The sequence below is a fragment of the Triturus cristatus genome, chromosome 1_2 (genome assembly GCF_964204655.1).
Source record: "Triturus cristatus chromosome 1_2, aTriCri1.1, whole genome shotgun sequence".
Taxonomy (NCBI): Eukaryota; Metazoa; Chordata; class Amphibia; order Caudata; family Salamandridae; genus Triturus; species Triturus cristatus.
In genome coordinates, this window is record NC_140580.1 from 264967805 (window position 1) to 264983961 (window position 16157).

Genomic DNA, 16157 nt, shown 5'->3' on the forward strand with positions numbered 1-16157 from the left:
TTTGGATTTTGTACTGTTTAAATAAAACTACTGTACTACATGCATATTGAATAAAGTGTGCCACCCCTTCAAATACAATAATTTAAATATAAGACAATTAAATTAATGGCCTCATAAACTAAGTTCCTCGATAGAAGAAATAATTATTTTAGGTATGCTGCGACCATGGACTTTCAGGTTTTGTATACATATGTACTATACATTATCATTCTTCCAATTAAAGGAATAAATTATCTATTTCACCAATGCGGCTGACATATTTAGAAAAGTATGTTCTTACCTCATCTAGCTTAGATTGTCTACAAGGAAAAGAAAACGTAAACCCAACTGGTAGCTTTTTATCTTTTATTCTCTTTTTGTCCATGAAATCTCCCAAGCATTCAGCAACATGATCAAAAAGCTGTACGAATACATAAAATGGTATACAGTTCTTAAGTTTCAACAAAAAGAAAAATCACATGTTTAACATTACAGATACTCAAGCCAGGCTATGTTTCCTACAGGTAGATTGTTGACTTTTGTTAATTTAAACTCACAAAAAAATGCAAGGAAAAAGTTGACTAATTGACAAATGATTATTTGTGCAAATGATAAGACAGGCTGTTTGAACTCTTCTTAGATAGAAAGGTGTGATTTTGTATGATTAACCTTTCTCAGATGGTGAGAAGAATGTTTACCTGCAGAGTTACAATGACATGTACAACACAACACAAACCTAGAGTAAAAGCGTAAACCTGGTCCTTAAAAGACCCGGGGAACAGAGGAATCAGACTAATTGCAATATGGCTAACGTAGTACCTCACTGAGGGGCAGATGTATTAATATTTCATGCAACACAATAAGACACCTTGCTGTGCTGCGCGATAGGGAGAGGGTGCCATATTTAACATGATATGCTGCATTCCTGTCCTTTTCCTCCCCCCCATGGTCCTCCGTATGTGGCCCTGGGGGCCATCTATATTCCCCCCTTGAAAATCCCTGCACCGTGTACGGTGCCTGCCACACGGTGCAGGGATTTCAACAAATACACATTTCGCAATGGGTGCTTGTGCTGCGGGCGGTTTCCGTTCCGCACACCATGTGCAGTCGCATCATAATCAGGTGTGCAGATGTACCGACCAATGGTCGGCGGTTCCCTAACTGAAATGGTGACTTTCTGAGGCAACTGCAACCGACATTGAAATCAGGCCCTACGTGTTTTCTACTTTACCTCTTTTATACACACATGCTGATAATATAAAATGGATCCATGTCCTACATGGAAACAACACTGCATGTTTGTGTGTCGTGTTTTGTTTGCTCACCCGTTGTGAAACCTCTATTTGGATTTGTGCGGAAGAACACCGTCCTGGGCCCATGCTTGATATCATTTTCATCAATAATTACATATGCAAGAATAAATAGGCGAGCAGACCCTTTGTATATTTTATGCTGTATGTCATAAGTCCAGACATAATAAGGAAGAGACAATAGACAATTACAAGAGAATACTAACTCTGGGGCATTTATTCTGGTCCTGATGAAAGTCATGGTCCCCCTGGTGGCTGATAAAAAAAACAAGAATGAAACATGTTGACACTAGAAAGAGCGTAAGGTCATTATATCCCAGCAATACTCAAAGTCTGTTTTTGTTCATTCCAGGGACACCTGCAGGGTCGAACTGGGACAAAAATTAGGTGTGGACACCAAAATAAAAGTGGCCCCAATTAGTGAATTAGATAGCTAAAAAACATTGTCCATGTTTGCAAATTGGAAAAGTTTTGAACTTGTATAGACTTGTACAAGTGTTTTGCAAGGTATGGAAGACAGCATTGATTTGACTTTTCTAAAGGCAATTTTGTTTTAATATCAGTGAAATCAACAGTAAAAAAACATCCCAGCAGACCATAAAACAGGCCCACAAACAGCCAAAAAACAGCCCACACACTGACCTGTCAGACCAACCCATTGGGCACTGTCTAATTGCCCTTTAAGTTAGTCAGGTCACCTGTTACTAAAGGGATACATGTGTGTTCCTAAGGCAATTTTAACTTATAGAAGTCCCCAGCAGGAAAATATCATAAGTGCTCCCTGGAAAATGCCCATCCTGGTTTATAGGGATCAGGATGACACCTGATGATGAAGCATTCCACTAAAAAAGTAGGTGAGGGACTTTAATAACAAGTGGGGTTGCTGATAGGTTACCTGCCATTGTTTTCCACATTGATTCCAAATAAAAAAAATGTTTTTGGATCATAGGTTGTAGGATACCATTTTGTGATGAATATATTTGTTAGGGAGATTGTGTCCTGTCCTACTTATATTAACACTTCAATATAAGAAATGTCTAGTTTGACAAAGATTGCATTTTGTTTTCTTGCACACCGGTCCTCTAAATGTAGTAACAGATTCAAGCACTCAAGTCAGTAATGTATACTTCGAGACATTATGCAAAATACATTGTATTCAGTCTTTGTAGTCTATATGATATTTGCCTAATTTGGATATACTTATATTGGCTATCATCATCACAGTTACATCATAAATATGTTGTAAAGATCAGCTCACTGTGACTCGATCCTGATTGATAAGAAGAATCTGACATCTTGGGGACAATCATATGAACTGTTTGAGTATTTGGAATCTGAAGACGTTTATTTACAAAGATACAAAAAATATCAATTGATCATTGACTTTTATGTTTGATCAAATCAACGATTGTAAAAATGTTTAAGTGCCTCAAACCCTTTTTATATATTTTATGTATTTATATCAGAAGGGTAAGTGACAAAGGGGAAAAATCCTAAACCACAAGTCTTAACCACGCAATGCCTTTACCATTTAGGGCTTGATTCCGATGTCGATCAGAGTTTCCTCCGACCGACACCACCACTGTCTCGGGACCAACTGACCACTGGTCGGTGGTCCCAACACCTCAATCACAATGCGACCGCACATGGTGCGGTCGCATACTCCCATTTCTCTATGGGAGCCTGTGCTGCGGCCACAAACGGACTGTAACACAAGCTCCCATAGAGAAATAGGAGATTATGTTAATGCCTGCACTGCGTGGCATGCACCTCAAGGTGCCTGCCACATGGTGCAGGGCTTAACACGTGCGGCCCTCAACCGGAGGGATTTCCATATCGGAAAGCCCGTCATGGAAAGCCTGTTATAAATCAAGCATCGTAATACCATCGGCAGAAACGTTGTCCTGCGAGATTACGTGCCAGTCTCCAACTGGCTGATGGCTCCTTGAGTCTGTCGGATTCCAGCCAGAATGACTGGCCGGTTTCAGTTTCAACCGCCTGCATCATAATGCAGCAGTGGAAAGTGAAACCCGCGATGAGGCCCAAAGTATTTTCACTGCATGCGTCTTTACCACGCATATAACATTACAACGCATTTCTTTACCATGAATGCCTTTACTACGCATTATGGTAAATATGTTAAGTCTTATAAAAAGTGGGATTTTTTTTAAAAGTCATTTAGTAGTTTATTTCTACAAATTATATTCTGAATTTTAAAATATAATGTATATAATATTTATATATTACTTACAAATTAGTAATTTGGGGCGGGATGATGGCGATTCAGGGTCTATGGGTGGGCAAGTGTATTATTAGGTATTAATTGATTTTTTAAATTGCTAGGCTATTTAAAAAAAAATATATTTCATATATTGACATTGGATTATTATAGGTTAAGTTATTTACAAATTAATTATTATGAGCGGGATGGTATAAATACAGGGGCTATGGGTGCGGAAGTATATTAATGCTGAGGTATTGATTTAACTGTTAGATTATTAATTTATAATAAATAAATAAATATTTTTTCAAAAATAAGAATAATAAATGTATTTAATTTTGAAAAATAATTTTTAAATGCGGGATGTTAGGAATGGATTATGTTACTTACCTAGTAAGCATCTTTTCTTGGCATATAGAGCTGTAGATTCACATGCTTTGCATACTCCTGCATTCTAGTGTTGGGTCCAGATGTTTGCAAGATGTTTTATCTTCTAAGAAGTCTTTCTAGTCACGAGGAAAGGTGACTCCTTTCGGTGATAGTGCGCATGAGTACCGATTTCATGGTTTGATTGTTTTCCAGCAAAAGGGTGCGAATAGAGTGAGTATAGTAAAGAGATGTCCATGCATATGTAATGCAAATAATGAGAACTGCAACAACTACAGGTGTCCAGGAAGGTGGGAGGGCGCATGTGAATCTACAGCTCTACATGCCAAGAACAGATGCTTACTGGGTAAGTAACATAATCCGTTCGAGGCATGTGTGCTGTAAATACACATGCTTTGCTTAAACTATATATCAGTATTCTCCCAAAGCGGTGGCTAACCAGTAGATGTTGCAGTTGTTTGAAAAAGTGTCTTTAGCACTGCTTGTCCTACATTGGCTTGTTGGCGTGTTAATACATCAACACAGTAGTGCTTTGTAAATGTGTATGGTGTAGACCATGTCGCTGCTTTACAGATGTCAGCTATAGGAATGTTACCTAAAAAGGCCATAGATGCCCCTATTTTACGAGTGGAATCCGGTCTAGGAGGCACAGATAAAGTACTGTTAGCTTTTGCATAGCAAGTTTGAATGCATTTTTCAATCCATCTTGAAATACCAGTTTTAGAGATGGACTTGCCTTTGTGAGGTGGAGCAAAAGCAACAAACAGTTGCTTTGTCTTACGAAAGAGTTCTGTCCTCTCAATATAGTACAATAACGCTCTTCTGACATCAAGTGCGTGAAGAGCTCATTCTGCTACAGATTCGGGTTTAGAGAAGAACACAGGTAACTCAACTGATTGGTTAATGTGAAAAGCAGAAACTACTTAAGGGAGGACCTTTGGATTGGTGTGAAGAACTACCCTATCTTTATGAAGCTGAAAGAAGGGTTCTTTTAAGGTTAATGCCTGCAGTTCACCAACTCTCCTTAACTAATTGATTACAATGAGAAATGCAACCTTCCATGAAAGGAACTGTAAAGGACAATTATGTAACGATTCAAAGGGTGGACCCATAAGTCTTATAAGTACAATGTTAAGGTTCAACACTGGTGCTGCAGGTACTGTGGGTGGTATTTCTCTCTTTAAGCCTGCCATAAAGGCTTTAATGACAGGAACTTGGAACAAGGATAAATGCTGTCTGTTTTGCAAATATGACGCTATAGCTGCAATATGCAAACAAATAGAAGTGTAAGCTAGACCAGTTTGCTGTAGGTGCAAAAGGCAACAAATAATGTTTTGAACAGAAGCATCTAGAGGATTAATTTTGCTGTTAAAATAGACTAGAAAGTGTTCCACTTTGCTGCATAACAAGCTCTAGTAGTAGGCTTTCTTACTTCTTTTAGAATAGTCCCACAATCTGGTGGTCAGTTTAAATATCCAAACTCTATGATTTCAGGAGTCAAATTGCTAAGTTGAGCTCCTTGGGACTTGGATGCCTGATTTCTTCATGGTTCTGAGTGAGAAGACTGGAGGTGAGAAGCAGATTTTGATGTGGAACTACTGACAACTCCAACAGAGTGGTGTACCATGGTTGGTGGGCCCATGTGGGGGCTACTTAATCAGTGTGAGGGATGTTTGCTTGAGTTTGCAAACCAGAAACGGAAGGAGTGGGATAGGCGGAAAAGCGTAGGCAAATATCCCTGACCAATTGATCCATAGGGCATTGACTTTGGATAGAGGGTGTGGGAACCTGGAGGCGAAGTCTGCACATTTTGAGTTGTCCACTGTGGCGAACAGATCTATTTTGTGGAAATCCCCATTGTTGAAAGTATTGAAGGATAATTTGGGGATGAAGTTCCCACTTGTGTAATTGCTGTCTCTTTCTGCTGAGGAGGTCGGCATTGTTTATTCCTGGAAGGTGCTCTGCCAGAAGATGAATCTTGTGATGGATTGCCCAGCTCCAAATGCTCTGAGAGAGGCATGCCAGTTGGAGAGAGTGCCCCCCCCTGTTTTTGTATATAGTACATAGCTGTCATGTTGTCCGTGCAGACTAGGACAACTTTGCCTAAGAGATGAGACTGAAAAGCTTTAAATCGCTAGAAATACTGCTAGATGCTCTGGAGAGTTGATATGGAGCTGTTTGTGCTTGTTGTCCCAGAGACCCTAGATTGTGTAATCGTGGCGATGGGCGCCCCAACCTGTGAGAGATGCATCTGTTAGCACGATGTGTGGAAGAGGTTTGATGAAGGGCAGCCCTTTTGACAAATTTTTTGGGATCCACCACTGCAGAGCGAGATGGGTGCTGCTGTCTACCAACACTAGATCAGTTAATTGACCCTGTGACTGATTCCACAGACGTGCTAAGCATTCTTGTAGAGGACGCATGTGTAGTCTTGCATGGGGCACTATTGCAAAGCATGACGCCATAATTCCTAGCAGTTGCATGAAAGTTCCGTGTGGGTGGCAAGATTTAGTTGGCTTGAAACTGTAGCAACAGAGTTTGGATGTTGTGAATTCTGGTTGCATTGGGAGAGGCTACAGCTGTGCTAGTGCCGAGAGTGGCTCCTAGATAAGACTATCTGTGAAGGCTGCAAGTGACAGTTTTGCGCATTGACTGTGAAACCCAATTGGTGGAGTAGGTCCAGTGTGATCTGAATGTGTTGCAGACATTTGTGATACGAGCTGGCTTTGATTAGCAAATCGTCTAGGTACAGGAAGGCATGAATACGTTTTCTTCTGAGGTGAGCTGCCACTACTGAGAGGCATTTGTAAAGACTCTGGTAGCAGTAGTTACTCCGAATGGGATTACATTGAACTGATGGTGTTCAGCTGCTATCACAATTCTGAGGTATTTGCGATGCGCTGGATGAACTGGAATGTGAAAGTATGCGTCTTTAAGTCCAGTGTGGACATAAAATCACCTTGTTGTAGAAGTGGAAGCACTTGTTTTTTTGTTTATTTTTAAACCAGATTTTATTGAGTTTTTAAATAGCCTCATCTTACATAAATCACAGTAACATTATATATGTATTGCAATGTGCTTACTCTCTGGTATATCTAACTTCACTGCCAAAGAATTAAACTCTCTGCCCCCCCACCCCATGAGTTGCTGTTGGCTCTCAGTACATGTGCCACAGGGTGTTGCTAGCTTTATGGGTCTTGTCTGGGTTCAGGGTGCTGAGGTAGCCGGTCTATCCTTGATCCGTCTGTTCGCCTCCCTCCTCTTCCTGGTCCTGTGCTATCGGTTGCGGGGATTCTGCTCTACTGGATCCCTGCCTGTCAGCTGCTAACTCACCCACTAGGTGTTCCCAAGCCCTCGCCCGGTCTATTTTACCCGCCTCACTTCCCTGAGTAAGAGTCTCCCTTCCGCCCCGCCCATTTAAAGTGGAAGTACTTGTTGGAGCGTTACCATATGGAAGTGTTATGACAGTATGTACAGATTTAACACTCTGAGATCCAAATGTGGTCTTAAGGAGCCATTCTTTTTGAGGATTAGAAAGTAGAGAGAGTACACCCCTGAACCTTGGAACTGGAATGGAACTGGTTCTATGGCGCCCTTAAGTAAGAGCGATTGCACTTCTTGTTTTGTGAGAGCGAGGTGGAATGTTTGGAGAGTTGGTAGGAAGCTCCGGGCAAAAACCATGTTAGATAAGTCTGATCACCCATTTGTCGGTTATGAATTGCCAAATGGGGAGAAACTGTTGAAGTCTTCCCCCGACAGGTGTTAAGTAAACGGGGGGGGGGGGGGAGTGTGGGCAAGTTAATGCCTATTGGGGGAAGGGGTGTTGCAGGGTGTGGCACCTTTACCCCTACCTTTAGTGTTGTTTCCTCTATATCCTCCTCTAAAGAAACCTCTAAAGGAAGAGGATTGGGTGTTGCCTTTGGAAGGGGAAGCATTTGGGTCTGAGGGTATGGTTTTAGACCCCTGCCCAATAAAAGGAGCGGCAAAAGAAGCCTCTATTTGAAGGAGTATGGAGTGCTCCCATGGACTTTGCCACTTCAGTGTCCTTTGTCATCTTTTCAAGAGCCTCATCGACCTCAGGGCCAAAAAGATGTTCCTTGTCAGAGGGGCTATTTAGTATAAACTGTTGGACTTCGGGTTTAAACCCGGAAATTCTGAGCCATGCATGCCTTCTCAGGAGAAAGCTGGTATTCATTTTTCTAGCTGCGTTATCAGCAGCGTCTAGAGGATACCTAATTGAAGAGTTTGAAATTAGCTTGCCCTCTTGAACCAATTCTTGAGCTTTAACCTTGTGTTTTTTCGGGAGATACTGGAGCAGTTACTTCATTTTATCCCAGTGTGCCCCATCGTATCTAGCTAATAGGCCCTGTGTATTTGCGATTCGCCAGTGATTGGCAGCTTGATCGGATACACGTTTTCCTGAAGCATCTATGAGGTTAGAATCTTTGTCTGGGTGTGGTGCATCACAAGAAGTTTGAGAATTAGCCCTTTTGTGTGCATTGGACATTACCATGGAGTCAGGAGGCAGTTGACCTTTGATAAAGACATTTTTTATCGACTCTAGAAGTCAAAACTTGTAATTGTACAGGGAGGGTCTTTGAAGATGTCATTTGCATGCCTCGGCATGCCCTTCAGAATAGGGAGTGTCTGCCTTGACCTGTGAGTGGACCCAAGAGTTTCGAATAAAAAGTCCTCTTCTAATAACGCTTTATGTAATTGTGGTATTCTTGTTGTCATAGCAATGCTTTGCCTATGTCATCTAGGTTCTCCTGCTTGTGTTTATGCCTTAGGAATGTTCTAACCGTTACCGTGGTTAGAGAATGTAATGTTTAGAAGATGTTCTAAGACCAGGGCGGTTGGTGAGGAACTGTCATATCTGTTGAGCTGGCTGTAGGTTTGGATGGGTCCTATTACTTTGGAATAAACCTGCCTAATTCTGATGAAACTCCTGAGTCAAGGCTTCTCATTTCACGTAAAGGAGATTCTTACATTGGCGTAGTCGGCAGCTGGACCGAAGAAGGACCCAACATCCTCAATGCTCTGTTTTTACTATTTTCCACAAGCTACTGTGCAATATAATTTGGGGCTGGGAGCTTTCGCCGTGAAGTACATAGTGGGATTTAATGTAATCGTCACGGGCTCGTCCCTTCTATTTTACTTCTTTGTTTTTTTGTGGAAAAGATGACAAACGCATGAATTCAGGGAATCCTCCATATTTCATTTTTTAAAGGAAACCTACCTTCATCTTCTGAAGTTTTCAAGAGCTCTGTCTTGTGCGGTGCCAATTCTGGTTCATGTTTTCAGGGGGAGTTTAACGTTCGCGCGTTTGAATTCCTGTCTCCAAAAACGCTCTGTTTTTACTATTTTCCACAAGGTACTATGCACTTTAATTTGGGGCTGGGAGCTTTCGCCGTGAAGTACATAGTGGGATTTAATGTAATCGTCACGGGCTCGTCCCTTCTATTTTACTTCTTTGTTTTTTGTGGAAAAATTGACAAACGCCTGAATTCAGGGAATCCTTCATATTCCATTTTTGAAAGGGAACCTACCTTGATCTTCTGAAGTTTTCTAGAGCTGTGTCTTGTGGGGTGCCAATTCCGGTTCATGTTTCAGGGGGAGTTTAACGTTTGTGCGTTTGAATTCCTGTCTCCCTGGAGCTCCTCTTCCATCGATTGTGCTGTGAGACTGGTGACGTAGTGGAATCCAGCAAAGGGATTTGGTGAACCACTAGCGTCATCGTCAGTGTGTGTGTGTGTCATTACGTTGGAACTGGAGTTTCTCGTAAGAGAATGTGGAACACTCACAGCAGATTCGTCACGAGAGTGGGAAAAGTTGTAAACTCGTAGGTGAATGCTTTTAGAATTCTGGCAGCAGTTTCGTTGTGAAAAAAAGAGAACAATGAACATTTAGGTGTTCGGATTTCTTCGAGCACAGAGAAGGTTTACAAGTAAGTCTATGGTCTTACAGTGTTCGGGAAGCTACGTTGCAAGGTCAACCCAGCGTTTTCACTCAGGTTTACTAGCGGAGCAAAAGAACTTGGCGAAATCTCTTTCTGTAGTTCATGCGCAAAATTTGTCACTAGGTTAACGTTTTAACCTCCATGTGATCATCCAAGACAGTCATGCTGGGCGAGAACGCCCAGCGCTTTCTTCCTGAATCATGAAAAAGAAAAAGAAATGCACATTCACTCCGTCACGATGTTGGGAAGTTGTAAATGACATTGCAGAACTTGTTAAACTGCCACCTACTGTTCTGTTCGTGTATTGGTTTATTCATTATTTATTTTTACTCTGTTGATCTGAGGAGGGGTTTAAGGAATATTCTAGGCACATACATTGTGTTTTGATGGTTTGTGGGAAATTTTTCTGCATTCACTTTGGGTAACACAGTCTTGCATGTCGTAGTTTTTTTTCTCTGTTTTTTTTTCACTTTATTTATTACCACCATGCAGAATGTGACTGCCCCGCCTTTCTTTTTATTGGAGCCAGGTGAGCCCGCTATCAAGTGGAAGAAGTGGAAAAAAGTATTTGAGAGGTATGCTAAGGTCTGTGGTGCGAATCTGGGCGCGGAAAGGAAAACTGCTCTTCTCTTACATTGTCTTGGTTCAGAGGGTCAAGATGTCTTTGATCATTTAGCTGATCTCTCTGTTGTTGAAAGTAGGGGTTTAAATGAGTATGAAGTCTGTATTAAGAAATTAGATAATCATTATCTACCAAAAGTCAGCACAATACTTGAGCGGTACCAATTCACTAAAAGGCTTCAAAATGATGGTGAATCGGTGGAAATGTATGTTACACAACTAAGGAAACTTGCGTCTTCCTGTAGATTTGAACAACTTTTGGAAGAAAGAATAAGGGATCAGTTTATGTTGGGATGCAATTTAGAAAAAGTGCGTGAAGAACTATGGCTAAGGGATGAACCCTCCTTAGAGGAAGTATTGCAAGTTGCAAAAAGAATTGAACATTCTTTGAAGTGTGTGGATACTTTAAAGAATGATGTGAAGGTTTGTGTTCAGACTGTTAAAGAAGGGATAGTTAGCAAAAAAATCTCTAAAGGTGAAGATGCTGTTAAAGGTAAAACAAAATTGTTTGTTCCTAAATGTTTCAGGTGTGATAAACTTGGGCATTATGCGAACGATAAAAAATGTCCGGCATAGAAGGCAATTTTTGCTAAATGTAAACGCAAGGGTCATCTTGCAGTTGTTTGTAAAACACAAAATACTTCCAGCAATGTTAAAACTGTGGAGACAGAGTTTCAAGAAGAGGATTATGTATGTGTGCAAATTGTAGTTCAGATTCATTCTGATGTACAACAAAATGAGTCTGGGGAGTGTAGGTCTTCCCCTTTGGATGTAATACAGGTTGAGGGTGAACCTACTAGAGTACTGTTTGATTCAGGGGCCAAAATGACCATTGTTTCAAAATCATTTTTTCAGACTAAGCTTGCTGCGAAGGTCAAGTTACTGAAGCCAGATATACGTCCTTTGGCTTATGGGGGTGAACCTATACCACTGTGTGGGTATTTTATCGGTTTAATTGAGTATGGAGGGAGATATCTATCAGGGAAGGTGTATGTCTCCAAGAAGGGCGACAGTATCATCAGCTGGTTCCATCAAGCAGACTTAGGGGTTATGTTGGATCCAGGGAGTTCCTCTCCAATTGTTCTAAAACAGAACATTCAAACTGTCCGTTTAAATTCTGATGGGGGTGTTCTGAGTGACATTAAAAGCAAATTTCCAAGAGTGTTTAGAGAGGAATTAGGATGTCTGAAAGATTTTAAATTAAAAATACCTCTATGTCCTAACTCTCAACCTTTTACCTGTAAAGTTAGGAGTGTTCCCTTAGCAGTGAGGGAGGAGATGAAGAGGGAATTGGAAAAACTTAAAGATGGTGGAATAATTGAAGAAGTCTCCAACACGGAATGGCTTGCTCCGGTTGTCGCTGCACGCAAGTCCAATGGGTCCTTGCGCTTATGTGTGGACTTCAGACAACTAAACAAGTGTGTGGTTGTTGATAAGTATCCGCTACCTAATATCTCCGAGTTACTTACAGTGCTAGGTGGTGCCAATTTCTTCAGCACAATTGACCTAGTTTCGGCATATCACCAGATTGAGCTTGAAATGTCTTCAAGAGACTTGACCTCGTTTATCACACCTTTCGGAACTTTTAGATTTGTTAGGATGCCGTTTGGGCTAGTGTCGGCGGCATCTGTGTTTCAACGTGCTATGGAAAGAGTTCTTGAAGGGTGTGATGGGGTTTGTGTATATCAGGATGACATTTTGATATTTGCAAAGGATCACAAGGAACATAGGAAGGTACTTTTTGAGGTGTTAAACAGACTTGATAATGCCAACTTAACCGTAAAATTGGAGAAGTGTTGTTTTGAAACCTCTTCCATTCATTATTTAGGGCACACGATCTTTCTCGCATGCCAGCTCCATCCTCAAGAGAAGAACTTATGAAGTTTTTTGGGATGGCGGAGTATTATAACAAATTTGTAAAGGGATTTGTGGAACATTGTTCGAGCATGAGAGCACTCTTGAAGAAGGGTGTGGAGTTTAAGTGGTCCAGGGAGTGTGATGAGGAATTTGTTGGGGTTAAGGAGAAACTCTGTAATGCACCTAATCTTAAAGGTTTTGATCCTTTAAGAATTTCAGTTGTGACCACGGATGCAAGTGTTAAAGGGTTGGGTGCAGTGTTGCAACAGGAGAGTGAGAATGGTTTGGAAACCATTACTTTCATTTCTAGAGGCCTTAAGGATACGGAATCACGGTATTCTGTGATTGAGCGCGAGGCTCTTGCTGTTTTTTGGGCTATCAGGAAGTTGAAGAAATTTTTATGGGGTACCCAATTTGTTGTCAAATCGGATCACAAACCTCTGTCTGAGATTTTTGGAAAGAAGGGTATTGACCAGGTTTCTGGAAGGATTAGTAAGTGGGCTGAGAGTGATTTACATGTGTGTTTTGTCAATACTGGCATTATTGACGAGGATCAGTGGAGATTAAAGTTATCTCAGGATCCGGTATTATCGGAGGTGTTGAGTTTGATTCAGTATGGGTGGAGGAAAAAAATGCTGGGTCAATTGAGTCTACAAAGTTTTGGGGTGTGAAGGATGAGTTGAGTGTGTGTAACGGCATTTTGTTACGTGGGACACGGTTAATACCACCTTTAGAGATAAGGAGAGCTTTGATTGACATGGATCATGAATTACACTCTGGTATGTCCAGGACCAAAGAGAGGCTTCGCTCTTCTTATTGGTGGCCTGGGATGGATTTACGAATAGAAAGAGTTATTAGAGATTGTTTAGTGTGTGCAACTAGTGATAAGTCGAAAGTTGTTAGAGTTCAACCTATGGTTATCAGGGAACTTCCGAGTGGACCATGGAAGGACGTGGCTCTGGATATTGTGGGTCCCATTCATTTCAATGGACAGCAACACTATATTTTAGTGCTCTTGGATTTATTCTCGAGGTGGCCTGAGATACAGTTTACATCTGGTATAGAGACTGCTCATGGGATTAGATTTCTTGAGGATCTCATGGCTAGGGAGGGATTCCCAGAATCAATCCTGACGGATAATGGGGTACAATTGGTCTCAAGAGAAATGGAGAAGTTCCTTAAGGATAGAGGAATAAGACACAAAAAATGTTCTCTTTATCACCCAGAAACCAATGGGAAGGTTGAGAGGTTCAATAGGGTGATTAAGGAGACAATCTCTTTGGCGAAAGGCTCTGGGAAAAATTGGAAGGAGGAAGTGTTAAAGAAAATTGAAGACTATAGGATGACTCCGCATAGTTCAACGGGTCAGTCTCCTTTCATTCTTTTTAAGGGGAGGCCTCCTTGAACTCAGGTGGAACCCACATGGGTTCGACGTTTGGAGAATAATATGTTTGGGTCTTCTGTCAAGGAGAACACTGAAGGGTGGAGGAAGAGAGAAGAGAGGAAGTGTTTAGACAGGAAGGAAAATTGTGATGCTAGGAAATCTACCAAACCAACGAAAGTCAAAATTGGAGATAGGGTGGTAGTTAGGCTTCCGGGCCCTAAAGTACGATTCTCCAAACCTATGTATGTGGTTAAGGTGTTTAATAATGCTGTAAGAACAAATGATCATAAAATTTGGAACTTAGGAAGAATCTTCGTATGCTCTGATCTTAGTGTGGATTCAGGGAATACATTGAGAGATGATACAGTGTTGTCTGATTCCTCACGCAGATCTTCTAGGGTTCAAAGAAAACCAGAGTATTTGAAAGATTATGTATCGTGATTTGTTATGTTTGTTTCTTTCTCTGTTTTTATGTGGTGTGGTTGGTGCAAACATTTGGACCTTTTCATGTTTTTTAATTTATTGTGTTTGTTTGTTAACGGAGGGAGGTGTGTGGTATTCTTGTTGTCATAGCAATGCTATGCCTATGTCATCTAGGTTCTCCTGCTTGGGTTTATGCCTTAGGAATGTTCTAACCGTTACCGTGATTAGAGAATGTAATGTTTAGAAAATGTTCTAAGACCAGGGCGGTTGGTGAGGAACTGTCATATCTGTTGAGCTGGCTGTAGGTTTGGATGGGTCCTATTACTTTGGAATAAACCTGCCTAATTCTGATGAAACTCCTGTGTCAAGGCTTCTCATTTCACGTAAAGGAGATTCTTACAGTAATGTTACCCCATGGTTCTCTGCTGCTCTAGAAATGAGTTCTTGATAAGCCATATTATCATCAGGTGGGGATGGCTTTGCAGGGTAAAGGTCTGGAACAGTGTCTAATGGACGGTCAAAAGGTATAATCGTTCCATTGCTCTATAAGTAATTGAGCATCATCCTCATCAATATCATCCCTTGTGTATTAATACTGAGGTAGTAATTTAAATGTTGGAGTATTGAATTAAAATAGTTATTTTCAAAATATATACTTGGGAATCTAAAAATATATCAACATGCCGAAATGTTATTTGAAAAATTATTTTCAGAAGCGGGATACAAGGAATATGGGAGCTATGGGTGGAGAAGTGTATTTATACTCCGGTATAATAAAACGTAATAGTATAAATTGTTTGAAGTACATAATCTATAAATATAATTATTCATTTGTAATATAATTTAAATAAGTCAATTTTATAAAAATATATAAGACCATATTTATACAATTTTTTATACAGTTTGGAAAGGAAGAACTATGATAAAATTAAGTTACATAATATTTTCTCTTCTCTAAATAAACACAAACACATTTTATTAATAAAGTATATATTTAAGTCTACAGGATGCTGCTTTACAGTCAGGACATTTCGGAACAGTATGCTGAGACAATCCTCCCAACCACTCGTCCCAAGGACATATGAGCATCATTTCGTCTATATGCAGCATGACACTGGGTCGCTGCCACATATGTCGCCCGATCCGGGAGCTGCTGTGGCTCCCCTTTTGTGCCACATATCTTTCAGAACTGCAGCTCATATGTATGTACTGCGTCGTCATTTTTTGACCCTTTGAAAAATGTATTTTATACGTTTTTCTAATCATTAAGAGACAGTAATTAAAAATGAATAAATAATGTCCTTTATTATTTCTTTTTAGGTTGATGTTCACGGTTTTGCATCTGTTTATCTAGTCAGTGGATCTTCGTGTTCAAGAGCAGATGGACAGAGGAGCTGTGATCAGGTAAGAGAAATTTATTTAACTTTTTTTTTATTAATGCAAAGAGGAAACCAATAAATTCGACAGTACAGTACATTATGCGTAAAAAATAAACCATGAAGAAAGACAAAAAGAAAAAAAAAAACAAGGGAGTAATGCATTAGTAATTTCCCCCCCTCCCCCAATTTAACCCCCTACACTCCCCACCCACCTAGGAGTTGGTCACCCTCTGATAGTTTTTATATTCAAATGTAAGTTTTTGAGTAGTATTTTATCATTTACTCATTCTTCTCTATCCATCTAAGCAATGGCGCCCAGATTTCTCGGCCTTTTATTCGGGAGAGTAATCCCCTCATAGCGTAAATAGCTCTTTCCAGTTTATAATTTGCAAGTAGCTGGGAGAGCTATTGCTGAAACCCTGGTAGATTAGAATCCAGCCAGGCAGATGCTAAACATAGGCGCAGGACTGCCATTCCAATTAACACTAGTTTTTCGCCTGGCTTTCCCTGTAAATCCTGATCCACCCCTAATCCATTTAATGTTGGAGAGAGGAAGCAGACAATCCCCAAAGCCTCCTTGAAAAAGCTGTTAATTTCATGTTTAAGTTTGCCCAAAGCATCACAGGAGGCAAAGATG

General features: G+C 40.6%; 1 protein-coding gene across 3 annotated transcripts in view; it reads right to left on the bottom strand.

Annotated features, from left to right (window-relative positions):
* HK1 (hexokinase 1) overlaps nucleotides 1–16157 on the bottom strand; it is a 1728681-nt gene that overhangs the window by 1343223 nt on the left and 369301 nt on the right. For all 3 annotated transcript variants that reach the window (XM_085603586.1, XM_085603588.1, XM_085603587.1), the window contains one exon: nucleotides 281–400. In XM_085603586.1, the coding sequence (XP_085459712.1) occupies nucleotides 281–400 (120 nt within the window). The remainder of the gene's footprint in view (nucleotides 1–280; nucleotides 401–16157) is intronic.